Source organism: Eleutherodactylus coqui, chromosome 1, assembly GCF_035609145.1.
Source record: "Eleutherodactylus coqui strain aEleCoq1 chromosome 1, aEleCoq1.hap1, whole genome shotgun sequence".
Lineage (NCBI taxonomy): Eukaryota > Metazoa > Chordata > Amphibia > Anura > Eleutherodactylidae > Eleutherodactylus > Eleutherodactylus coqui.
In genome coordinates this window covers 253,624,992-253,652,365 of record NC_089837.1, presented here as the reverse complement: position 1 = coordinate 253,652,365, position 27,374 = coordinate 253,624,992, and the positions used below count along the sequence as shown (strand labels likewise).

Genomic DNA, 27,374 nt, shown 5'->3' with positions numbered 1-27,374 from the left:
CCAAAAGAGTCCAGTACCGCCTGAACTTTACTGAGGTGGCTCTCTCAATCCTGGCTAAATATTACGATGTTATGCAAGTAAGCTGCTGCGTATCGTTTGTGGGGACCTAACAATCTATCCATTGCCCTCTGAAACTTGGCAGGGGCATTTTTCCACCCAAAAGGCATTCTCCTATATTGGAAACAGCCGTCTGGAGTCGAAAAAGCTGTCTTCTCTTTATCTTCCTTTGTGAGGGGAATTTGCCAATATCCTTTCATCAAATCTAAGGTGGTAATGTACCAGGCTGGGCCTAACCTCTCAATTAGTTCATCCACCCTGGGCATGGGGTAGGCATCTGACTTTGATATCTCATTGAGCTTCCAGTAATCATTACAGAACCGCCATTCCCCTGAGGGTTTAGGCACCAGCACTATTGGGCTTGACCATCCACTCCTAGACTCTTCGATTACCCCCAGTTCTAGCATTCTTTTTATTTCGACGGACACTCTCTCTCTACGAGCCTCCGGAATTCGGTACGGTTTTTAGCAAACTTTTACTTGGGGGTCTGTGAGAATCTCATGTTCAATGACCCTGGTGCGACCAGGCAGGTCAGTAAATAGGTCCTTATTGCGCTGCAGAACCTCTTTACATTGTTTTACCTGGGACTTTTACAATGCCTCAGCTATTGTCACATCATGGATGTCACTCGCTGACTTCATAACCAAACATGGTCTGTCCAGAGTGTCACACTCCTTCCAGGCTTTCAACAGGTTAACATGATATATTTGTAGAGGTTTTCTTTTTCCCGGCTGATGAACTTTATATTTGACCTCATCCACTTTTTCTACGACTTCATAGGGCCCTTGCCACTTGGCCAGGAACTTACTCTCTACCGTGGGGACAAGAACCAGTACCCGGTCCCCTGGACTAAATTGCCTGACCTTTGTCGTTCTATAATACACCCAGGCTGGGCTCTCCTGAGCCCTGAGGAGTTGCTCTCTCACCAGGGACATGACTTTAGCCATTCTGTCTTGCATCTGGGCCACATGTTCCATCACACTTCTATGCGGCGTAACTTCGGCCTCCCATATTTCTTTGGCAATATCAAGCAATCCATGGGCTTGTCGCGCATATAACAACTCAAACGGCGAGAAGCCTGTGGATGCTTGTGGGACCTCTCGGATGGAGAAATCAGGTAGGAAAGCAGACAGTCCTAGTCTCGTCCATCCTTCTCTACCACCCTTTTCAACATACTTTTTAAGGTTTTATTAAACCTCTCTACCAACCCGTCGGTCTGGGGATGATAGACAGAGGTACATAGCTGCTTAATTTTCATCAGTTTGCAGAGTTCCTGCATCACCTTGGATATAAATGGAGATCTCTGGTCCGTTAATATTTCTTTTGGTATACTCACTCTGGAAAATATATGAAACAATTCTTTTCCAATACTTTTGGAGGAAGTATTCCTTAGTGGAACTGCTTCTGGGTACCTGGTTGCGTAGTCAACTACTACCAAAATATATTGGTGACCTCCAGCCGACTTTACCAAAGGCCCTACAAGGTCCATGGCAACCCGTTCGAATGGCATTTCAATTATCGGTAACAGGGCCAATGAGCTCTTTAAATGTGGAGCAGGAGCGGTCATCTGGCAGATAGGACAGGACTGGCAAAACTCTGCTATTTCCTTGTAGCAGCCAGGCCAGTAGAATCTCTGCAAGATGTTCTCCTGCGTTTTTTCGGCCCCCAAGTGGCCCCCTAATATGTGCGTGTGCGCCAAGTGTAAGACTGTGTGTCTATAGGAACCAGGTACTAGAAGCTGCTCCACTACCTCATCTCTAATTTTGGTCACTCCGTACAATAACTCATTTTTAATGGCGAAGTGAGGGAAGCTCTCTCCCGCCCTTGTACTCTGCGGTGCACCATTTATAACAGACACATCATCAAACGCATATTTCAAAGTCTGGTCATTAATCTGGGCAGATCCAAAATTACCCGCTGCTACCTCAAGATCAATCATCTGAGGTTCTGACAGCTCCTCTTTCTCGGTTACCCCTGCAAAAGGCAACTCATCATTAGGGACTCCACTGTCCTGGTTACCCGGTGGTAACAAATTGGTCCATAAGTTCCAGAACAGGGGGAGATCTCTCTCAAGGATAACAGGGTGGATCAAATTTTCCACCACCCCGACCTTGTGTGCACACACTCCAGAGTCAGTGTCTATTGATACCTGGGAAACTGGGTACCCTTTTGTGTCCCCATGTATGCAAATGACCCCCAGTTTTTCCCCCTGTAGTAACACATGGGGAAGGGAGGCCCTGATCAGCATGACCATGCTCCCTGAGTGGAGCAAGGCCGACACCTTGACCCCGTTCAACGTTACCTGGCACCTCTTGGGCTGTGGGTCCTTGGCTGGCGTAACACTGCATACCGGATGCGCAAACCACAAACATCGCAGACCATATGTACAGTCCATGAGCTCTGTTTTCGCCGGACAGTGGGCTGCAATATGCCCTGGCTCCTGGCACTCCCAGCACCGCAGGGGGCCACTTGGCTCCTTCTGACGGGCACCGCTCCCCTCGGATTCTGTTACTTCTCCTCTATGCTGACCCGGGATTCCTTCTGACGGGCATCCAACCCAGGGTTAACACCACGAGATGCAGCTCTTGCAGTGGGAAGCGCCTCCTCCGCTGTGAGATATCTCTCTACAGGGCCCACCAACTCATCCGCATTCTTGGATCTCCTTGGACAACCCAACGATGCATGGGCCTAGATAGGGACTGCACCAATCGGTCCATCACCACTTTTTCGAAAATCTGAGCAGGTGATGATGTCTCTGGCTGTAGCCATTTTTGAGCCAGATGTAGCAGGTCAAACATTGGAGACCAGGGCAGCTTCTCTGGAGAAGACTTCCCATTATGCACTCGCTGTGCTCTGACTGCCGTGCTGACTCCCAGGCGAGCAAGGATTTCGGATTTTAACTTGGCGTATTCTCGGGCATCCTGCTGCGCCAAATCATAATACACCTTCTGGGGTTCTCCAATTAAGTACGGGGCCACCACCTCCATCCACTGCTCTTGAGGCAATTGTGCCCTCTCTGCCACCCTTTCAAAAATAGCAAGGAAGGCCTCCAAGTCATCTTATGGCGTCATTTTTTGTAATGTCCCTCTTACTGTTTTTAAAGCTTTCATATGGGCATGTTGCCTGGAGGGATCTACAGTCTCTTTGGCATGTACTACCTCAGTTAGCATGGCCATTTGCCTTACCAGGAGTTGGTTTGTCTCCTGTTGTGTTAGTTGCTACTGGGCGACTGCTTTCTGTTGCACTTGCATTACCTCTGCTTGAGCCTTCTGTTGCTGGGCCATCATTTGTTGCTGCTGAGCAAACGTTTGTTGTTGCTGCATGTGCATTTGCACCAGCTGCTTTATCAACTCATCCATGGTTGTATTGGCCGCCTGCATGCTCACTGCTGATTTCACCCAGGACATGTACTAGTGGGTCTTTTAATGCCAGCTCATCCTTCACCAATTGTAGCAATGCAGGGGAACACTTCCGGCCACAACCAGAATACTGTCCATATTGTTAATCCCCGCCTGCTGAAAAGCTTTTGAGCAGTGCAGGGAGAACAGGTGGTGGCTAGACGCGCCTGAGCCCTGGCAGACAGGTGAGTATATAATTTTTTACTACAGTTAGGGATGATTTTCATCACACACACATAGTGCAAAAGTATTGGCACCCCTATGTTATGTAACTTCCCGGTATCATACAAACATAATATTTGGCACAACCATTCTTTGAGTCCTAAACAGGAAAAGTAAAGGGGTCACAACTTGATTATTCAATGTTAAGTGCAAAAGTATTGGCACCTCTATGTAATGTAACTTCCTATTGTCGTACAAACATGAAATTTGGCACAAGCCTTCTTCAGGTCCTAGATAGGAAAATTAAAGGGGTCACAACTTGAAAATTTACTGCTAAGTGCAAAAGTGTTAGCACGCCTGTGTTATGTACCTAATATAATTCTCTAACCTCTTGATGTCGTGCAAACAAAAAATTTGGCACAACCATTCTTTAGGTCCTAAATAGGAAAAATAAAGGGGTCACAACTCGATTATCCAATGCTAAGTGCAAAAGTATTGGCACCCCTATATAATGTAACTTCCTGGTGTCGTACAAGCGTAAAATTTGGCGAAAGCATTCTTTAGGTCCTAAATGAGAATGAGTGGGAAGGGTGGCACATTCTGTAGAGGGACATCAGAATCTAATGCTCCTCTATGTGTTTACATATTTTGTTCCTTGATTATTCCAAAGTAACCTCGACTTCATAAAATTTTCCATGCAAACACCACATGAACACCTGTGTCGAATTAACTCGGGCGAGGCCGGGTTCATATATACATACACACACATATATATATATATATATATATATATATATATGCACACACACACACACACACATATATATATATATATATATATATATATCACCTAGAGGTATATAGGAGTGTGTGTGTGGATCTGGCTGTTGATATATTTCTATATGGTTGTATATATTCATTCAAAAAACAATTGGCTATTCCCCACTTTTATGACAATTTTTTATCTCGTATTCACTTTTTACATGAAAGGTATTCTTTACTCTCTTGTTCTTCAGTGTATCTTTCATTATTTTTAATGCATTTCTATGATAGTTTTTTGACTTTTATTCACTTTCTTGCATGGTGGATTTTTCACTGTGGGTTTCACTTATAGGTTTGGTTTTTTTTTATTATATTTTCATGTCCATCATGACAAACATACCAATTTGTTGACACAACTTGTTAGGTGACTCTATGCTTTCTGATTGCATTGTTTTTTGTTTATGTTATACTTACTGGGATTTCTCTTTCAATCATAGCCAATATTTTAGTAATTGTAATTCTGCTATAAGAGATCAAAAAAGGGCTATACTTCATTTACCTTATGCACAGCAATGAGCCTTATCACCCACCCATGAACCAGTCAGTAGTTCATCAACTCTCTTGGACCACTTTTGGGGAGTGCTTTCAACTATAGGTACAACCAACAAGACTTATTACTTTGGAGATGTTCTGCCCCACTCATATAGTTATCACAATTGGATCCTTGTCAGATTTGCTGAAAGCCTTCCACTAGCCCTTGTCAGATTTGCTGAAACCCTTCCACTAGCCCATATTTTCTGCTTCCAACACATCAACCTCAAGAACTGACTGTTCACTTGCTACCTACTACTGTATATGCCACCCCTTGACAATGCCGTATTAACAAGATGATAAATTATCTTCACTTCTGTTATTGAAATAAACAACTTTTGAGGGCTGGTTTATGAGCTATACTGAAATATATTATTATATGTAAGCAAGACTCGTAACGGTTAGCGCACCAGTTATATAATAAACCTGGTCTGGAGCTATTGCTACACCCAGTTTGCAAGCATTTTATGTAAATTACAGAGCTTTATATATGCTATAAACTAGAATATAATGAGCTGGCAAAAAGCATTTAATAAAAAATAAACCTTCATGACAGTGATGGTACCCCTTCTTCAACACATTTTACTACCCCCGGTATTTATTCAGACAGAAAGTCTTCTCCTAGCAGTCATTAAACCAGATTCATCCAGTAGCCAAAAAGGTAATGTGTTGTGCATTACTCCACAGAGTAAGTTTTATACTGTTTTCGAATCCAATGGTGGGCAAGCTTTAAAGAAACCCAGCAGAAATGTTTAATAATGCACCTGAAAATGGTATGCCATCATATACGATTTCCCCCAAAAAATAAGACCTACCCACTTTTTAAAAAATATAAGCTCTACCCCAAAAATAAACCCTAGCTACTATACATGGAAAAGTTAAAATAAATAGATAAGAAAAAACAATACAAACAGTTGCCGTTCAGGTCTCTTCGGCAGGGCTGCTGCACTCCTGCAGGCTTCTGCGCAGTCCTCAATGCCGACGGAGCATCTCTTGTTGGCGACGGGGCTTGAACACCCCTAACCGCTAGTAAGCGTTTTCTCCCCTTAGTTCCACAGGAGAGGACAAGGGAGGGGACTACTGGGGATACTGAGGGGTTAATATTACTACTGGGGCTACTGTGGGGTCATTATTATTACTAGAGTCACTTGTGGAGGCCACTATTACTACTGGGGCCGCTGTAGGGGTCGCTATTACTACTGAGGCAACTGTGGGGGTCACTATCACTACTGAGGCGACTGTGGGGGTCACTATTACTACTGGGGCCACTGTGGGGGGTCACTATTACTACTGCGGTCAATATAGGAGATGCTATTACTACTGGAGCTACTGTTGGGGTCACCATTACTACTGAGGCCACTATGGGGTATCACTATTAATACTGGGGCTGCAATAGGGGGTCACTATTACTACAGGGGCTACTGATATGGGGGGCACTATTACTACACGGGGGTGGATTTGCTGTGGAATTTACAGTAGCTGTAGCTGCAAAGTGGATGATATTTTGAAAATCTCATCCACAGGATGTGGAAAAATCTGCACAAACCCTGTGCGGATATTGACATGTCGTGCGGGATTCAATTCCACAGCATATTAATTTTAATCTGCAGAGCATCCAGTGCTCCAGCGTTCCTTCCTCATTTTTTATTATTTTTTTATAACGGCCTGTCCTTTTTATAACTTATCATATGTTATGATAAGTCACGCCCCTAACCCCTCCCTTGACCACACACTCTGTCCCGTTTTGGGGCTCCACGACAAACCTTTGATTTAAAAATTGCTCCATGGCTGAAAAAGTTTGAGAACCACTGCTCCTGATATCTAAAACTATTACAATAGAGTCCGTCTGCCTGCAAAAATATGAGCACAGATATGAACGGTATGCTCATGCTGATGTTTAGTAGCAGAATTTCCTGCACTATTATTGTGGATTTATTTACCTAGAAGTAGACTTTAAATGACTAAAATCTGAATGTTTACATCCACTTTAAAGAGAGCTCACCACACATGGGTTTTAAAAAATGTTCCATTAACCACAATAGTCTGCTCCTCTTAAAGGTGACATAAATTTTACAAAAGTGTCCTTGCCTCCTGTGTTCCTCAATGACAAGCCTGAGGGAGCAAGAGACTGGATTCTTGCTCCAACTATGCAGATCTATGTTTCTGAACACACACATATAAATGCATTATTAGAAATGCGGCAAATATAAAAGAAAGTAAAATGCATCAACATGCATCACAGAAAAGCTGCAGCTGATCAACCAAAAGCACTAGAAACATTTTACCAATGATTAAGTGTAAAACACACATATAAATTTACTACTCTTTCATAATGCTTTTATTCGCTCAACAGTCATCCCATCCATCAACAATATTGGAGAAATGCATGATGCATCTTCCGTTTAAGCAATACACTAGCATCATGTTTTGATCTCTGATAGATTACTATTAGTTTCTGTGTCTGAGATGCATGGCTGAATATTTCACAAAGACAGCTGCTTATTATTCATGCTTGAACACTCAGCCAAGCTATTTGGGCATACCCTGCATAACGTTTTACTTAGAATTACCTTTACAATCAATATATGTGCACTATTTCAGTGAATGCACTTCACAGTTAACAGCTAATCACCATGTTGAGTGTCCATAAGCAAAAAACACATTTCCAGCTCTTTACACAGACAGCATAATTTGTGAAACCACAACTGAGGGCTCAGTCATACGTGGTGCTAAAAGCCCATTAATTTCTATTGGGCTAACACCTTTGTGTTTTTTCACAAGTGTGAAAAAAAGGCAGCATGTCCTATTTGGGGGCATAACATGCACCAATATAGGCTTTGGTGAGTTAACGTTCACAGTAAATACGAATATACACGTGTATATTCTGTGTACGTGGTATTTTACGTGTGTAATATGCGGGATATATACCCCATGTGAGTGAGCCCTCAGAAATGCACTTCTCAAGTGTCTCAGCAATAGATCTATATAACTATTATGTGTTTTTTTATAATTAGGAAGTCTTTACAAAGCAAGATGTTACTACAGTGCATTACTGTTTCCACTGAAAAATTCAAGATCACATTTGTCAAACAAAGTCAACTCAAAGACATCAAAAGAAATTCTGACAAAGAGATCCAACACAGAACTGATGACCTGAGTTTACAGACAGTAGAACAAAATATGTCATATGAAGTGTGCCAGCACAGGAGGACCAGGCATCCAGGAGTTGCAGTCTTCTTACAAGCATGTGGCTTAATGATTTCTAGAACACAATTGTCTAGATGGTAATTTCAATTAAATGTGGTTTTCTCAGCACACACATTTATGGAATATTGCTCCATTTTCTGCGGGACTCCCGCAAGCTTCCGTGGAAGCTGTCCGTATCCGCGGCACACCCACAGCTGAATTTCTGCTCTCCGGCGCGGGAGAGCAGGAGTTCAAAAGAGAAAAGAGAGTGTACGGCGCATGCGCGCGGCACGCTGCCGGCGTGCCGAGCACATCCGCCAGGCCCAAGAAGTAAGATCTGGCCACGACGGAGGGCAGATCCGTAGCGTCTGGACAAGTAAGTAAAAATCAATTTTTAGGCCTCATGTCTGCGGAAAAGGAGGGACCCGCTGCGGGATTCTGCATGGAGAATCCGCGCGGGCCTGTATTTCCTAGTGGACATGAGGCCTGAATCCTAGCATGAATAATAAAGAACAAAGATATGTAATATTCAGAACAGTGTGGTAGACTCTTCATTTTAGTGATCACATGCTCTGATCCATAATGCTACCATCATTCACACTTCTCTTCAGCTGGAAGACACCTTATCAGCTTATTGTAACTAACAAAATAAAGGTGCACACTGTGGACCTTGGTAGCTGCAGAGTTTGTAAAACCCTGTTTACAAGCTGTGTACTGCAACAAATACGCAGTCTTTGAATGGGGCCTTCTATAATATGTATCCCTGTTCATGGTTTCCTCTTTTGTATATGGCCTAAACTAATTTTTAGCAACTAATCATCTTTGTAATGGTATCAGAGATCACAGACAGTGGGTTCCAAGCTCTTCCGATCATCCAGGTTAGTGACCGCTCTGCTGGTATTGGGCATGCCTGATTTCATGGCGGGAAGAGCAAGACTGAGCTGACAATACCGGCTTCAGTGATGGAACAGTGAGAAAGTATGTGGTTGCTTGGTGCACATAGGAGGGTTACATAACCAGGAGTTGTACTTGCAGGATAAAAAAAATAAAATATTTACAAGAAAACAATGCCAGATTTGGTGGGGCTTGTGTATTCATATTTAACTTGTGGCCTGGTAGTCCAGGATAACTCAGTCCTTCAGCAAAGTCCTGTGATCTACAGACATGGGTTCTTACCAAGAGTCTTGTGCCCAGTTGACTGAGGTTAGTTTAGCATTAGGCGCATTGGCACTGGAACATGGTAGCTAGAACGGGAGGGAACAGGGGAACTACTTTCCTTCCGCTTCCAACAACCATCTTTTCCCCAATCACCAGAGGGCACTGTCCATAGGACAACTGCTACAGTACTGTACCACAACTCAGTAGAGACGCCTTTCACCTCTATCTGCAACTTCACTGATCTTTCTTCTGGTTCCTTCCTGCTCCCTTTAAAACATAGTACAGCAAAATGACACATCATCACTATAACCTAAACCTATAGGAACTCTACTTTTCACATATGTAAGTTTAAATTTTAAATGATGACTATTATCTGCTCAGTCACAATCGACCTTCGGCCACTTTATGGATCAATGTTCTCCACACATTTCTGTCTTTCACCGCTTCCTTCAGTTCTGCGCAATTGACATATTCATGTTGGCCTTGATTGTATCTAGCCATCTTGTTCCTTGTCGTCCTGATTTTCTCTTTCCACTGACTTTGCCAAGCATCACTACTATTTTCAGTGAGTTAGTTGGAATCATGTGGCCCAAAAAAAAGGGAGCCACTGTTTGAGGATTTCATCCTATGGTGATATTTTCAGTGTGACACAATCTAATACTGCCTTGTTTATTGTCACGGCAGTTCAAGATATCTGCGGCATTTTGCTGCAGCACCATAGCTTGAAAAATTTTTCTTCTGTCTTCCTGAGCGTCTAACTTTCACAACCATACATCTTTATGGGAAAGACAATTTCATTGACCAATCTGTTTTTTGTTGCAAAGCTAATATCCTTGCTTCTCCAGATCTTTTCCATTCCTTGCATTATGATCCTACAAAGTGTAATCCGTTTCTTCATCTCCGATCCAGATTGCCCGTTGCGATTGATTTTGGATCTAAGAAAGATGAAATCTTAGACTGATTTGACTTTTTCGTTGTTGTTTTTCTTTATGTTCACTGTACCATTGTCTGCGGTGGTCACGACTTTTGTTTTCTTGCTGTTGAGGTACAGTCCAATGCGTTCCCTTTCCTTTTGCACTCGTTGAATAAGGTATTCCAGGTCCCTTTCACTTTCCACAAGCAGGGTTGTGTCGTCTGATATCAAAGGTTGTTGAGGTGTCTGCCACAGATTTTGACTCCGATTTCTAATGTAATAAAAAGAAAGTCCCACAGCACACCTCCGTATGCACAAAAAAGTGCAGAGGCGACGGTAGTTATGTGATGCAGCAGCCACTTAGGGGACCACGGATCCTTAGTCCCCAGCGTAGTACATCCAGTAGAGAAGCAAATGGCAGCATCAATGGTGTAGCAAAAGGATATAAATTTTTATTGCTGTATGGAGCAATAAAAATTTATATCCTTTTGCTACACCATTGATGCTGCCATTTGCTTCTCTACTGGATGTACTCCGATTTCTAATGTGTCCAGATTGTATATCGTCTCATGATCGTTTCTGCATACAGATTGAAAAGGACTGATGATATAATGCAGCCTTCTCGTAAGCCTTTTCTTGATTCCGAACCAATATATGTTTCTATAAGCTTTCCTGACCGCTGCTTCTTGGTTGTTGTAGAGCAACCTTATAAGCTGTTCTACATGTTCTATATATTATTTTAAATTCAAATATATAAAATTTTAATAGTTTGATTACACAGAAATGTTTATACCCAAACAGACTGCTACTAATTCATGGAGGGACAACCAAACGTCTAATAGTATCTCCATTTGTACATAATTGACATTAATATGGTCATATTAGATTTGGTTATTTTCACCTTCAAACACTGTAATATTATGCAATCTACTTTAGGGTATTCAAAACATTTGCATATTTAAGACCAATACAAGAAAATGTGCCCTACACCCTATCACCAGTGCATAAAGAAGCTGAGTAGAATGCTATTGTTATTACATACTGCCACTGAATGGATGGATATTTAACCTAACAATCTCAGAAATAGTGCCTCATGCTCAGTACCAAGTCTGTTCCTTGGGTGTAAGATTAGTAGCAGTATAATCACATATTATACAATAACAATGTTCTGACAGCGTACGGGACCCAGAAGTAATATAAAACAGTAAATGAAAAACAAACAGCAGGCTAAATCGTTAAAGGAGGCGAACAGAGAATCAGAAAACTTGGCTCCAAGATTTGCAATGCAATAAATGACTGTATGAACACAATGTTTGGAAATGCAGATAGAGGAGAAGTGTTAAAACATTATTTTAAGGATTTCTTCAAAAGGATGCCACTCTTACATCTGTCTACATTTTTCCATTCGACCTACATAGCCTAAAACCTTTAATAGTAAAGGTACCACTGTGCGTTTTGGGTCAATTTAATAATAATCTATAGAGCGCCAACAAATTCCTCAGCACTTTACAAGTCCTTGTAGAGACAAAATCAGACATAAAATTAAATTAATAAAACTAAAGTGAATAATAGCAGTGAAGGCCCTGCTCGCAAGAACTTACAAACAGGGGTGACACAGGAGGTACAAGTGCTTGTTTTGTACAATCGTTCAGCCTTCTTATATAACTAGGGTAGTAAGCAGAAAGCTGTATGGGCCAGTGAAAAGCCAACACACACATGTACAATAAGAATTGCATAAGAATGCATGGGGGATGTGGTGCTCAGGTTTTAATAGTGAGTGTAGAAACAAGATAATGGGTCAATGTTAGATTTGGAGATATAATATGCAACCCTAATGAGAGATGTTTTTATGGATATGAGTGATGAGTTTCAAATGCATTCTACAGTGGATGGGCAACCAGATCAGTGAGTGGCACACGGTAAATGCATCGGTGTAATGGTTGAACAAAAACATGAGCCTGGCTGCTACATTCAGGATGGATTCGAGAGTTTAGAGAAGGAAAGACCGATCAATATCGAGTTCCAGTAGTAAAACAAAGAAAGGATGAGGGCAACAATAAAAGTTTTTACAGTAAGAAAAGTATGGATTTTGGAGACGTTCTTGAGGTGCAGGTGACATGAGCATGCAAGTGATTGAATATGGGGAGTGAAGAAAAGAGTTTTTCTTACTAAAGTTGATTGCTAGATTGTATCATGACATGGCTGAAACAATATACCAGAAGAATGTTTTTCAGTTTGTGAAAGTTGACATAGAGATAAAAAAGCAAGTTTGATTTATCTCTAGCGTCTCGACTGCAAAGTATCTTCATAGTTTAACATCAGGTTCTTCTAATGTATTCACTGCAAACTACATAAAACATTGTCTTCTCATTAGAAACAGACCCATTAGAGATAACCTTTGTAGCTGAATGTTATTTATGTGATCTTATATGATACTGATAAATTACATCATTCGCAAAAAGGCAAAGGAAAATTCTCATATGAATATACTTGTAAGAACAGAACTGGGGTTACTCACAAACCTTACAGGGTGAGACAGTTATTGGTATGAGAAATTAAGAGAGAATGCAAGCCCCAAGGATCGATTCTAGAAGCCTAAACCAGAGAAGTCTATCAAAAGCCCCAAGTCTAAGTAAGCTATCTATTATTATTAATATTATCCATCTTTGTAAGTTACACAGGAGGAGATGGCACACTGGGAGGAAGAATGATAAAGCTGCACATGCATTTGGTAATTCAAAGTGAAGCCTACAAATGAGACGTCTCATTAGCTGGAGCAGATGGATAAAAATTAAAGGCTGAATCGCCAACTTTTAATTTCCCAGTAGCCAGGAAGAGCTTGGAGTCTTGCAGAGTACGACTGTTGAAAAACCAACATGAAAAGATTTTCTCCATCTGTCATAACACATGCCGGAGTGAAATACAACTACCTCCCACTGTCCTTTCTTCTGCAAATGGCAAGGATATGCGGAATGTGTATTAAACACATGAATATACAACTGTACCAATATATAATCATTTAAACTGGTTTTACATCAAGACACTTGGCATTTAAGCAAGGACAATTAAGATATCATGCCTAACTTCTAGAAAACGCTACTGCAATCTCTTTCGGTAAGGTGCGATCATGTAACTAAATTGTCCATCATATCGCTATATCTAAATATTTGAAATGAAACTAATCACTTCTTGACATCTTCCCAGGCAGATTTGGAAGGAGCAGAGAAATTTTTTGGACACAAGCCTTTAATAATTTGCTGTTACAGATTGCTTATGCATGTTAGCTTAGTATTTTATTGTTAAACACTACAGCATTTTTCCTAGACAGTTTCTGCAGAGTGCAAGCCCCGTTCTTCTAAAGCGAACATTATACATATTTCTATTCTGTCAGACTAGGTAGTAAAAGGAACATGAATTGTGTGCATAGACGAAACATAAGCTATGATTCTCAATTATCACTCCATAATGAATGGATTCATTTTTAATAGCATATAAACAAAACATCTACAATTTCCATTTAAAACAATGTCTAGAACAAAAGACTATACCCATTAACTACGTGTTTTATATATTTTTACCTCTAACCTACTGTTATCCTCCATGGTACAAATAATTTTCTTTAGCTGAAATGTTATCTTTCCCTTTGAACACTAATTTATTCATAGATAAAATCTACTAAGAAGTCTTAGTAACTTCACACATTTACATTTTGTACTAATCGAGAGGGGGACCGGTCTCACATGAACAAATTTGAATTGCGTATTTCATGATCGCTGTCTAGAAGACCCAATAAGATTGGCAATCTTTGAAACCTCGCTAGTCTAGCACCAATTACCAGGCCATGTTTGAAGTCGTTCAGATCACTTGATTTTTCCATTCTAATGTGGATTCACATTGATTCTTGGAAGTACTTGATTGTATTGTATCCTGCAGGGTCACATGTCTAATTTTCATACAGGGAAGCTCCAACCATGAAAGGGAAGGTCTAAATTGGCCATACAGTAAAAATAAAGTTAGTCAGGAAAGCGCCTTGAGAATGGGTTAATAATTCCCACTATGGCAATAGCAGAAAGAAGAAATGAGTGCTAACTCACCTGGTGCTAGGTGGGATAACCCTCGTAAGGGAATACCCACCATCACCACACATCTTAGTTTGCATAGAAGATAATCCTCGTCCACGATCAAATCCTTAGGAGAGACGTCTGGACTAGAAAGCAGCCCGAGAGTTCAGACGCCTTGATATGGAAAATGACTGGAGAAAAGAAAAACTCCATGCTCTCATGGTATCCGAGGATTTGTGCCATTCAGAAATATATTTTTTTTCCATTTCTGAACGGCACAAACACTCGGATACCACAAGAGCATAAAGTTTTTCTCTTCTCTAGTAAATTGGCCATACAGTATATTTGCACCAGTTCAATTTATCGTTCATGCTATTTTTTCTTGTTCTTTCTTATTTGTGTAATTCATCCATTCTTCTGCTATCGCTCTATTTTTCGCTGCTACTGAACAGGAATGGCTACATTCTGCTAACCGAATATATAATTTCATTTCATTTCAAGCAATGATGCAAAAACAAGCAGTGTTGTATAACCTGCTCCACTAGGTTCAATACTAAATGTTAGATTGGGAACGCAATATCCGTTTGTTAAAGCAAGGAAGCTCCAATCATAAAAGGACAGGTGCCTCTAATAAAGTTACCTTTCATTGTACGTAGCTGATTTTCCTGCAAAGTTGCCACAAACTTCATCACAATTGCTAGATAAAAAGCCATGGAAAATCCACTGCAGACCAGAGTATGATATTGACTGCAAATACACAGATTTTTTTTCCTCAGTATTTGCTAAATCCCACCCATATACATTGTACTGTATTTTATGAAGGATTTTTGGTATAGAATCTGCATTGAAGAGCTTAAGAAAATAGCTCATACTTCATATGTCCTTGGCTACTGAAGTACCACTTTGCAAGGACACATGAGATGGGTCTTGGGCAGAAAAAGGGTTAAAAGGCCTTGCCTTCTTAATACCATATATTTTTTTGTTTCAAAATTCTGGTAGGATATAAATCTTTGTCAAGACCAAATAAATGCAGTCATGTGAAGAATGAAAAATGACCTCTTCCATTTCAGTCCACTGCCAATAAAAAGGTGTGAAGCCATTTCCATGTCCCCTTATGATTAATGAAATGCAGTTTGTCCACAAAGTGTATTACATGTACAAAATACCATTACTTTCATTTGCATGAGTGAGATAGAATTTAGAAGAGTGTATATGAATGTCTTGCTACTTCTATATTCTCATGATATGCTGTTCCTAGAATATTCCACATTGGAGATATATGCATTCCAAATGTTTAAAACAATGATAGTGAACTACTGCCACTGACCTCTGTAATAGGCCTTTTACAATATAAAATTCAATGCAAAGCAGTAGTCGCATTCAGTTAATTTTAATACTCCACTAAAGAACCTGGCACTAAATTAACTTGCAGTCATGGCCCTGTCTTGCCTTTAAAAATAATGCTTTACTAAGTACTCCATGCACCAAATAAATCATGGAAGATACCCGCTGTTTCTTTCTGCAGTAGAGTTAAGAGCTTTGTGACTAGGATTTGGCCTCCCTGCAAGATTACTTCTTGTGAAATACGCAGCTACAGGCTATATCCACTAATGTACTACAAAGCCTGTATGTAGCACAAATATAGCAGTATTGATACAAATAACAGCATGCACGCAAAAGAATAGGCATTAAAGTGCTGACTGCTTTTGTTACTGAAAGAATTCACTAAAATTAAAGACACAACAATTCCTTTACAATACGTACAACTACTGTTTATTACAACACAACACTTGAATAACCAGCTTCTTATAAAAGCACCCCTATAGTCTTCTATAACCTCACCCCAACTTTTTTTTTTTTGAGCTTATATGAGAGACCGCACGCACGGCAAGCTGAAAAGAGTCAGATTTTTATGCACAATGCAATCTTCACCAGGTGAGTATAAAATCTACATCACACGGTCTGTCACCTTGCCAAACACCACCATAACTTAGTTTAGAGTGCTGTGGATCAGTGGTTCTCAACCTTTTTCAGCCTAGCCCTCCCCCCCCTTTAGGTATTGGAAATGTGGCGAAGGACCCCCAAGCCTTTAGTTTAAATCCAGTCAGAGTTTACCGCGTTTACAAAGTTAAAAGTTGTTAAAAGTTACAAATTAAAATGCTAAATACTTTTTTTTGTAAAATTTGATAGCGTTTACCAGATTAGCATTAATTGTGAAAACATGTCTCTAAAAATTACCAAAAACGTATTTTAGTCAGCTAAATTTTAGCTAATAAAATGTAGGTGCTAAATATTTTAAAAACAGGTTAATTGTGGATACAATAATGAATAATTTTAATTGCAGAAGATAATTTTTTTGGAGGAAGAAAGTACAACATATACAGAAAATGCAACGTACACCTTAATCCTTAATGGTCAGAAAACTAATTAAAATGCAAGAACAATGAAATTTGACTAATAATAATGTTTGCAAAAATCAACCTGTGTCATTAATGGCTGCGTTGGGCCAGATGAGCGGACACCAATTTTGCGATATCTGGTTCTATCTTCATCAACTGTAGTGTCAAGTCGCCCCTTAAAGGGGTTGTCCGGCGCCAAAACCTAAATTTTTTTTCCCCAGTCCCCCGGTTCCTCAAAGGGCATACCGTCGCCATGTTTTGCTTTAAAAAAAAAATTCGCTTACCTGGATCCCCGTTCAGCAACTTTTAAAATTCTTCTTTTAAAGATGGCGCGGCTGCACTTCTCCCACGGTGCACCGCGGGACTTCTCCCATGGTGCACCGTGGTTCTCCTTCCTCTGCGTGCTCGCTCCCGATGATGTCGGTCACATGATCAAGTGACCGATCTCATCGAGGGAGGCGAGCAGCTTCCAGATCCAGCTGCCGACAGGGAAGAGAGGCCGGCCGAGGGAGGAGTCCAGCCACAGCTCCTGCTCCCGGACCAGAAGCGCGCGACCACGCTGAAGAGGCTCCGACAGCGCTGAAGAGGCTCCGACTGCGCAGGTGCAACTGTTCCGGCCGGGAGAACAGGATTGTTGGTCGGCGCCAGGGCAACGGCGACGCCAACACAGGGGGGGACCCCCTGTAGGTGAGTATATAACTTCTGTATGGCACATCTTTCATGCACGATGTATATTACAAAGTGGATGTATATGGCCATACAGAAGTGTTTAGGTTTAGTTTAATTTGCGGGACAACCCCTTTAATCCCTTGAGTGGCGGGTTTCCTACGACCCTGTCGTGCCCACCAGGGCAGGTTTTTTAAATGGTCTAATCGCTGAATTTAAACTAATTTTGAGGTTGCGCTCCAAGAGCTATAACTTTTTCATTTTTCCATTGACCAGGCCATATGAGGGCTTGTTTTTTGTGGGACAAGTTGTACTTTTTGATGGCATCATTTTTGGGTATATCTAATGTAATAACTTTTGTAAAAACATTTGAAGAGAGATTGGGGGAAAAAAAAGAAATTCTGCCATTTTGTTTTTTGAATTTCATTTTTACGGCATTCAACATGCAGAATAAATAATGTGATAACATTATTCTCTGAGTCATCACGATTCCGGTGATACCAAGTTTATACAGTTTTTATGTTTCGGGGAGGAAAAAAAAATGGGGAAAAAAGAAAAAAAGGGGCCATGCCATTAAGGGGTTAAATAATGTACCAACTTCCTTCTCTGGGTCATTAAGACGCACGGATACCACATGTGTGATTTAATTTTACATTTTTTACAAAGTAAAGGGAGACAAGTGTTTTTATTTTTATTTTATAATTTTTTTACTTTTGTTTTTTTAAACTTTTTTTTAAATTTTTGTCCCTTTAGGGGACTTCCACAGGGACCCATCAGGACCCCCTGATTAATTTCCGGGGATCTGATGGTGACAGCTCTTTATATGCTGCAGTGACAGCCCTTTACATGCTGCAGTCACATAGACTGCAGAATGTAGAGCGTTAACACAGCAGAGATCAGAGGTTTTCTCTGATCTCTGCTGTAAGAGCTGGTACCTAGCTGTCCTCTCACAGCTAAGCACCAGCTCTTCCTGCCACAGAGACAGTCGGCTTGCTTCTGACAAGCCGATGGTCTCTATGGCAACCTATAAACAAAGCAGGAGACTTAGAAGCAGGAGATTGCCGGCATATCGGCAATATCTTCCTGCTTCTCAATGTCCTGCTTTGTTCTCTGTGGGACTGTGCAGGCAGAGCACAATTCCAGGGCTATATCACTATCGGCAGTGGAGCTCGTCCCGGAAAATTTCCGGGCGTGCCACTCAAGGGGTTAAACATATCTGAAGTTTCACGCTTTTGTTAGGAGCTGCTCAACCACGCTGAAGCCCCTCTCCACTAAGTACATAGATGGAAAAGCTAACATGAGCAACTTAACTTCCTGCCACAGGATAGGATAGCAATTATTCACTTTCACTCAAAAATATTCATAGCCACATTGTTGGAAAAGTGCTTGAGCTTCGCTATTGTGTTTCAAGTAGATGAACTGTTATTGTAATCTGGGGTGAAATTCTCCTGTTTCTGCTGAAAATGGATTGATTACCCACATTGGTATTTCAAGGGTACATAGATCATGAAACCTAGTTTGCATGTCTTCTTTGGCTTGTTTGAGGTGTTAGCAAATACTGTCTAAATCTACATCTTCAAGGTTGTCTCTGTCTTCGCGTGCAATTTCTTGAAAACTTGGAAACCCACAGAGCTTGTGTCGACTCCAGTTATTGGTATGGAGGTCCAGTTTAGCAATGAAGGATGAGATTTTACCTTTAGCCTTAATGAAATTAATTTTGTCTCCTTGTAGCTTTGTGTTGACCTCACTGAGTTTGTCAAATGTCTGCCAGATAGGCAACGTCAAGAAGTAGTTCGATTGCATCACAAATGCGTGGGTCAATTGGACGAAGAAAATCAACTATGGTCTCAAAAAGTTTGTAGAAGCATCGTAAGCACTTCTTTCTTGACAGCCACCACACTCCGATGTGTAGGAGTAGAAGTTCGAATTATTCGTCATGGTCCTGACAGAGCTTGCAGAAAAGACGCCTGTTCAAAGAGTGCACTTTTATCTCAACAGCATTAATTACATAGCACAGAGAATCATGCAATCTCTCAAATGAATGTTTAGCAACAAGGTGCTGCCGGTGGATGACATAGTGGACTGCCATCATGCCAGGTACAGCAAATTTTAAATGGACTATAAATCCACGATATCGACCAATCATGGATGCAGCTCCATCGGTTGCACAAGCAAGTACATCTGTTAAAGGGATATTTTTTTTCTTGGAAAAATTCTCCCACTCTTTTGTATATAGAGGAGCCTTTCGTGTCAGTGGTTAAATTTCTGGTAAACAACAGTTCCTCCACTACCTCTGCATTCTGATTAATGAAACGAACGTAAGCTAGCAGCAATGCTTCATTGTCTCAACCATTGACTCGACAATTTGCATTACAAATTCTGTGTTCTTTAACACATCCAAAAGCATTTTTTTCCACATCAGCAGCAATCTCATCAATTCTTCTTGAAACTGTGACATTACTCAAAGGAATTGATTTCACTATGGCACATGCGTCAGGCCCCAGCATAGTACTGATAATCACTTTAACTGCGGGTAACACAAGTGTTTCCCCAATAGTATGTGATTTGCCACATTGCACTATTAATATGGATTTTATAGAGAGCAAGGATGCCTTTGTCAGCATTGAGAGCAGATTTTCCAATTAGCTTGCCTACAGTGCCGCGGTTCTCAAACTTTGACTTTAAACGTTGGAAAAATGAAATAGGCTTACCCACTTTCTCTGAATGCATTTTTGCAAGGTGATCACTCAGTCTCGAAGGCTTCATAGCTTCATTCGAAAATGCCTTTTCACAAACGATGCACAAGGGAAGCTGTCCATTTGTATGAGAAGGTATGAATCCATATTCCAAGTATTCATTTGAATATTGGTGGCATTTCTTCTTCTCAGCTATTTTTATAAACTATGTTTCAAGAATGTACTGCTTATGTCACTCTATCATATAATGATGTATGACTTTTATAACTCTATAACTCCCGTACAAATCAATCACACTGGATAATCTAAACAATCACCTAACCTGCTGTATTCTGTAATGCCACTGATTGGCTGAAATTTTCAATTGTGTGGTTCTCTGGGAGTTGTAGTTTATTTCAGTGTTCTGAAAAGACACTTGCCGTTCACTAAAACTACAACTCCCAGAGACCTACACAAGTGAAAGTTTTAAGCAGTTCCAGCCAATCAGCGATATTATGGAATACAGCAGGTTAGGTTGTGCTGTAGGTAATCCAGTGTTATGAAGTGTGATTGATCTGTAGCAGAGTCATGGAGTTATAAAAGTCATACATTATATGATAGAGGCGTGCAAGCTGCACACAACTCCCATTACATGTAAGTGATTCATATGAAAATAATTGCCTTGGTTTTCGTTCATTTCGGATTTCACTGATTATTTTCAGACGGATCATCAGTGAAAACCGAGGTATCCCGACTAATTTTTAAAAAAAAATGTAGTTACTAGATGAAAAAAATAAATTAATAAACCAAACACAGAACGCCGTCATACAGCCCCCTTTATGTTCCAACGCCCCCTGTTGTCCCTTTTTGTTACACCGCCCCCTTGAGAAGTAAAAACGCCCCCCCAAGGGGCAATAACGCCCACATTGAGAACCACTGCTGTAGATGACAGGTTGCCTTTTAATAGGGTGGTCCAAGATTAGAAAAACAGGGCTACTTTCTTCTAGAAAGCAATATAAATCTATGAATATGGGTTGTGTCTGCAGCTTGCATTGTCCTCCTGTCCAATGCCTCCTGAGGGATTCTCAGGAGTTTACTCCAGAAATAATAGTCGCTCACAGGATGAACTATCTGAGTCTCCCTCCAATTCTGATCTGGACGAGGAGCGAGCTTCCAAGCTCTCCACATTGGTGGATAATCTAATATTCGCTGTAACAGACACCCTGCAGGTATCAGATCAGACACAGACTACGCTTGTTGTGACCTTTTCTTTCTCCGAAGATCTTTCTTCCTCATGAAGACTTTGACGATGTGTTAACCAAGGAATGGAATTTTCCTGTTGAGCACGTTACTATGCCGAACACTTAGACCTTATGTATTCCTTGACAGAGGAATTGGTAAAAAAAAAAATATGCAGTGGATCTACCAGTATTCCAGGTGGCAAAAGCTACCACTCTTCCTATGACAGACGTTTATTCTTTTCAAGACGTGTGGCAGGAAGACTGAATCCCTAGCCAAATCCTCCTTTGAGGAGGTAAGTTCGGCTCTCAGATCAGTTTTCGCTGCAAGGCCGCCACTAAATGGGCCAAGCAAAAACGTAGAGATATCCTCTCTTGTTTTTTGCCTGAAGAGTTGACGTATATAGCGCATCGGTTAGACCAGACATGAAAGTTTATCTGTGATGCTTCCCCTGACATGGATAGTCTCTTAGCTCGCGCGCTGGCAGGTTCATTAGCCACACGCTACACTATATGGCTTAAATCCTGGGGCGCAGATACCTCCTGTAAAAGGTGTCTTGACAAGCCTTCCCTTTGTTGGTGTGAGGCTTTTTGAAGCCAGGATGGATGAGATCATCTTTGATGCCATTGGTGAAAAGTGTTCCCATTTACCACAAAACAGACCCAGGCATCTGAGAGCTACACAGTCCCTGGGCCTTGGATAGTAAAAAAGCATTGCAAGATCAAAAGCAAAGGCCCTCTTTTAAGCCCAAATCCTGCTGGCACCCACAAACACAGCACTCAAAGTTGTCTGGTCCCCATCCTTTTGTCTACACTGGGAGAATGATTTTCCCTGTTCAGGGAGGCTTGGCTTGCCCATGTCTCAAATGTGTGGGTTCATGAGGTAGTTTCTTCAGGCTACGCCACTAAATTTTTAGCAAACCCCACCCCCCATTTGTTTCCCCAGATCAAAAATTCTGAGGTCCACTCCAAAGGCGGGAGCCCTAGTTCGGATGAGTCACAGCCAGTCCTCTTAGGGTGTCATCATTTCAGTTCCCTTTCTTAATGTTTTGCTAGGTACTATTCCAACCTATTTGTGGTACCCAAAAAGAATGGGCCCATCAGACTTGTTCTAGATCTAAAGAACCTAAATCATTACATAAGAGTCCAGCATTTACGTATGGAGTCACTGAGATCTGTTATTGCATTCACGGAGCCAGGACAGTCTTGCTCATCCATCAACATCAAGAATGCCTACCTTAATTTCACCATTTGTCAATTTACGGCCCTTCCATTCGGTGTGGCCATGGTCCCTCGAGGTTCTGGCATTGGTGATGGCTCTCCTCCATGCCAAGGGGATAGTAGCCATCTTCTATTTTGATGACAATTTGATAAAGACCCCATCTCAGGTGGCCAAACTGGAAAGTCTCCACATTGCTCTGGACATTTTGTCCAGGTTTGGATGGATCATCAACTGCCCCAAGTCTTTGCTATGATTGTCAAAACATCTGGTACGCATATCTTGTCGATCTGCTCATCGACTCTCTGTGGCACCTCCCTCACCAAGAGGTCCTTGGCTTACAGTGGCCCGTCTTTCACCCAAGTTTGTCCACGCTTTGTTTAAAAGTATGGCGGTTGAATCTCCAAACTTGAGAGACTGTGAATTTGTGGAGCCTTGCATTCAGAACATGTTGAGGGTTAGAAAGCTTTCTGCCTGTTGGGTTTGTCATCACGTTTAAAAGAGTTTCTCTCTCTGGTGCAAACATCGCAATTTACATTAATAAATTTATACATCAGCCAACATAGCGGGTTTCGAGGATACACCCTTTCTTAAGAAATGACTGAGGATCACTGTGTGTGTCAGAGATTTCTCCTGTCTGCGCTCCCGTTCAGAGAAACAGCAGGTGTCTTTTAAAATTTATTAATAAAAGAAAAGCAGGGTATAATACTCACTGAAATATGAGTTGTGCCAATCAAGGCCACAATTTTTCCTCCTCCTTGTCTTTCAGCACTCCGATTAGCTTTTTGTAGTTCCGGATGACCCAAAGCACGGTCTTCTAGCATCCAGGGTTGTCATTTCTCGCTGGATACGATGCATTCTGTGTTATGGCACATTCTACTTGAGCTGTCAGTGCCTGGTTGGCGGTACATAACAGGGCCTTAGATACGCAAGTGTGTAAGGCTGCTACATGGTCGTCTTTTCACAACTTTTACCGGGTGCATATGTTTGCATCCGCAGACACCTCTCTTGGTCGTAGGGTTTTACAGGTGGCCATAAACTGATTGCATACATCCTAATCTATTTTCCCATCCTCGGGAGGCTGCTCTGGTTTTTAAGTTGAGTCCACTAATGCTCAATGAGATGAGAAAAAAGATTTTGCACTTACTGTAAAATCTCTTTCTCCTCTCATTAATTGGAGGACACAGCACCCTTCCAGTTGGTTGTTACTTTCTTTACATGTTTTTCCTCTTGGTTGGAGTATTCCCTTAGTTGTTATACATGGTGTCATTCTGAGTTATATTTCCTGTCATGACATTGTAGTAATTGTGTAATTCTCGCATGCCCTGCTTGGCTGCTCCTACTGCTTGCATACAAAATGTTTAGTTTGCCTGCAGGGGGGGGGTTATAGTAAAGTGGGGGGAGCTAATACTTTCTTCGGCTTATTGTCCCCCTTCTAGTCTTTAATTTGTGTCCCCAATGAATGAGAAAAGAAAGTTTTTACGGTAAGTACAAAATCTTGTTGCGTAATCAGGGTATGAAATATGTTGCCAAATATGACTACATACACAGCCTCAAGCACATCTGATGTAACTCATCAACTGCTTCATTAGTTGCATTAGGTGTGCTTGAGATAAAACATATCAAATACATGGACTCACTAGGGCTTTGCTGATTGATTACAATTAGAGATGAGCGAGCACCAAAATACTCGGGTGCTCGTTGCTCGGGACGAAATTATCGCGATGCTCGAGGGTTCGTTTCGAGTAACGAACCACATTGAAGTCAATAGGCGACTCGAGCATTTTTGTATATCGCCGATGCTCGCTAAGGTTTCCATTTGTAAAATCTGGGCAATTCAAGAAAGTGATGGGAACGACACAGCAACGGATAGGGCAGGCGAGGGGCTACATGTTGGGCTGCATCTCAAGTTCCCAGGTCCCACTATTAAGCCACAATAGCGGCAAGAGTGGCCCCCCCCCCCCAACAACTTTTACTTCTGAAAAGCCCTCATTAGCAATGCATACCTTAGCTAAGCACCACACTACCTCCAACAAAGCACAATCACTGCCTGCATGACACTCCGCTGCCACTTCTCCTGGGTTACATGCTGCCCAACCCCCCCCCCCACCCGACGCAGTGTCCACAGCGCACACCAAATTGTCCCTGCGCAGCCTTCAGCTGCACTCATGCCACACCACCCTCATGTCTGTTTATAAGTGCGTCTGGCATGAGGAGGAACCGCAGGCACACACTGCAGAGGGGGCGGGGCGATAGCCCACAATGCTGTACAGAAGCAATGAGAAATATAATCCTGTGCCACCGCCATCAGGAGCTGCACACGTGGGCATAGCAATGGGGAACCTATGTGCCACACACTATTTATTCTGTCAAGGTGTCTGCATGCCCCAGTCAGACCGCGGTTTTTTATAAATAGTCACAGGCAGGTAAAACCCCGCAATGGGAATTCCGTGTGCACCCACAGCATGGGTGGCTCCCTGGAACCCACCAGCTGTACATTAATGTATCCCATTGCAGTTCCCATCACAGCTGAGGTAACGTCCGATTAAATGCAGGTGGGCTTCGGCCCACACTGCATGCCCCAACCTGACCGGGGTTTTTAATTCATAGACACAGGCAGGTACAACTCCCTATTGTTAAGTCCGTGTGGACCCACAGCATGGGTGGGTGCCAGGAAGCCACCGGCGGTACATAAATATATCCCATTGCATTGCCCATCACAGCTGAGGTAATGTCATGTTTAATGCAGGTGGCCTTCGGCCCACACTGCATGCCCCAGTCAGACTGGGGTTCTTTAGAAGTGGACACATGCAGTTACAACTCCCTGTGGACCCACAGCATGGGTGGCTCCCTGTAAGCCACCGGCTGTACATAAATGTATCCCATTGCAGTGCCCATCACAGCTGAGGTAACGTCCGATTAAATGCAGGTGGGCTTCGGCCCACACTGCATGCCCCAGTCAGACTGGGGTTCTTTAGAAGTGGACACATGCAGTTACAACTCCGTGTGGACCGACAGCACGGGTGGGTGCCAGGAAGCCACCGGCGGTACATAAATATATCCCATTGCATTGCCCATCACAGCTGAGGTAATGTCATGTTTAATGCAGGTGGGCTTCGGCCCACACTGCATGCCCCAGTCAGACTGGGGTTCTTTAGAAGTGGACACATGCAGTTACAACTCCCGGGGGACCTACAGCATGGGTGGCTCCCTGGAACCCACCGGCGGTACATAAATATATCCCATTGCAGTGCCCAGCACAGCTGATGTAACGTCAGCTTTAATGCAAGTGGGCAAAAAATTAATTGGATTACACTGTAGGCGAGGGCCCAAAAAAATTGGTGTACCAACAGTACTAATGTACGTCAGAAAAATTGCCCATGCCCAACGAAGAGGGCAGGTGAAACCCATTAATCGCTTTGGTTAATGTGGCTTAATTTGTAACTAGGCCTGGAGGCAGCCCAGTTAAAATAAAAATTGGTTCAGGTGAAAGTTTCAACGCTTTAATGAGCATTAAAACGTATAAAAATTGTTTACAAAAATTATATGACTGAGCCTTGTGGGCCTAAGAAAAATTGCCCGTTCGGCGTGATTACGTCAGGTTTCAGGAGGAGGAGCAGGAGGAGGAGGATGAATATTATACACAGATTGATGAAGCTAAAAGGTCCACGTTTTTGATGGTGATAAAGAATGATGCTTCCATCCGCGGGTGCAGCCTACGTATTGTTTAGGTATCGCTGCTGTCCGCTGGTGGAGAAGAGAAGTCTGGGGAAATCCAGGCTTTGTTCATCTTGATGAGTGTAAGCCTGTCTGCACTGTCGGTTGACAGGTGGGTACGCTTATCTGTGATGATTCCCCCAGCCGCACTAAACACCCTCTCTGACAAGACGCTAGCCGCAGGACAAGCAAGCACCTCCAGGGCATACAGCGCGAGTTCAGGCCACGTGTCCAGCTTCGACACCCAGTAGTTGTAGGGGGCAGAGGCGTCACGGAGGACGGTCGTGCGATCGGCTACGTATTCCCTCACCATCCTTTTACAGTGCTCCCGCAGACTCAGCCTTGACTGGGGAGCAGTGACACAGTCTTGCTGGGGAGCCAGAAAGCTGTCAAAGGCCTTAGAGAGTGTTCCCCTGCCTGTGCTGTACATGCTGCCTGATCTCTGCGCCTCCCCTGCTACCTGGCCCTCGGAACTGGGCCTTCGGCCACTAGCGCTGTCGGATGGGAATTTTACCATCAGTTTGTCCGCCAGGGTCCTGTGGTATAGCATCACTCTAGAACCCCTTTCCTCTTCGGGTAGGAGAGTGGAAAGGTTCTCCTTATACCGTGGGTCGAGCAGTGTGTACACCCAGTAATCCGTAGTGGCCAGAATGCATGTAACGCGAGGGTCACGAGAAAGGCATCCTAACATGAAGTCAGCCATGTGTGCCAGGGTACCTGTACGCAACACATGGCTGTCCTCACTAGGAAGATCACTTTCAGGATCCTCCTCCTCCTCCTCCTCAGGCCATACACGCTGAAAGGATGACAGGCAAGCAGCATGGGTACCCTCAGCAGTGGGCCAATCTGTCTCTTTCCCCTCCTCCTCATGCTCCTCCTCCTCCTCCTCAACGCGCTGAGATATAGACAGGATGGTGCTCTGACTATCCAGCAACATACTGTCTTCCCCCGCCTCTGTTTCCGAGCGCAAAGCGTCTGCCTTTATGCTTTGCAGGGAACTTCTCAAGAGGCATAGCAGAGGAATGGCGACGCTAATGATTGCAGCATCGCCGCTCACCATCAGGGTAGACTCCTCAAAGTTTCCAAGGACCTGGCAGATGTCTGCCAACCAGGCCCACTCTTCTGTAAAGAATTGAGGAGGCTGACTCCCACTGCGCCGCCCATGTTGGAGT

At 42.5% G+C, this 27,374-nt stretch overlaps 1 protein-coding gene across 2 annotated transcripts in view; it reads right to left on the bottom strand.

Moving 5' to 3' along the window:
- ASCC3 (activating signal cointegrator 1 complex subunit 3) overlaps positions 1 to 27,374 on the bottom strand; it is a 677,124-nt gene that overhangs the window by 345,519 nt on the left and 304,231 nt on the right. The window contains exon 14 of one of the 2 annotated variants that reach the window (XM_066608136.1): positions 14,143 to 14,212. The exons of the other annotated variant lie outside the window; for it this stretch is intronic. Coding sequence (XP_066464233.1) covers positions 14,171 to 14,212 — 42 coding nt within the window. The 3' untranslated portion in view covers positions 14,143 to 14,170. Of the gene's footprint in view, positions 1 to 14,142; positions 14,213 to 27,374 lie in introns of those variants that run through there. 2 annotated transcript variants of the gene reach the window in all.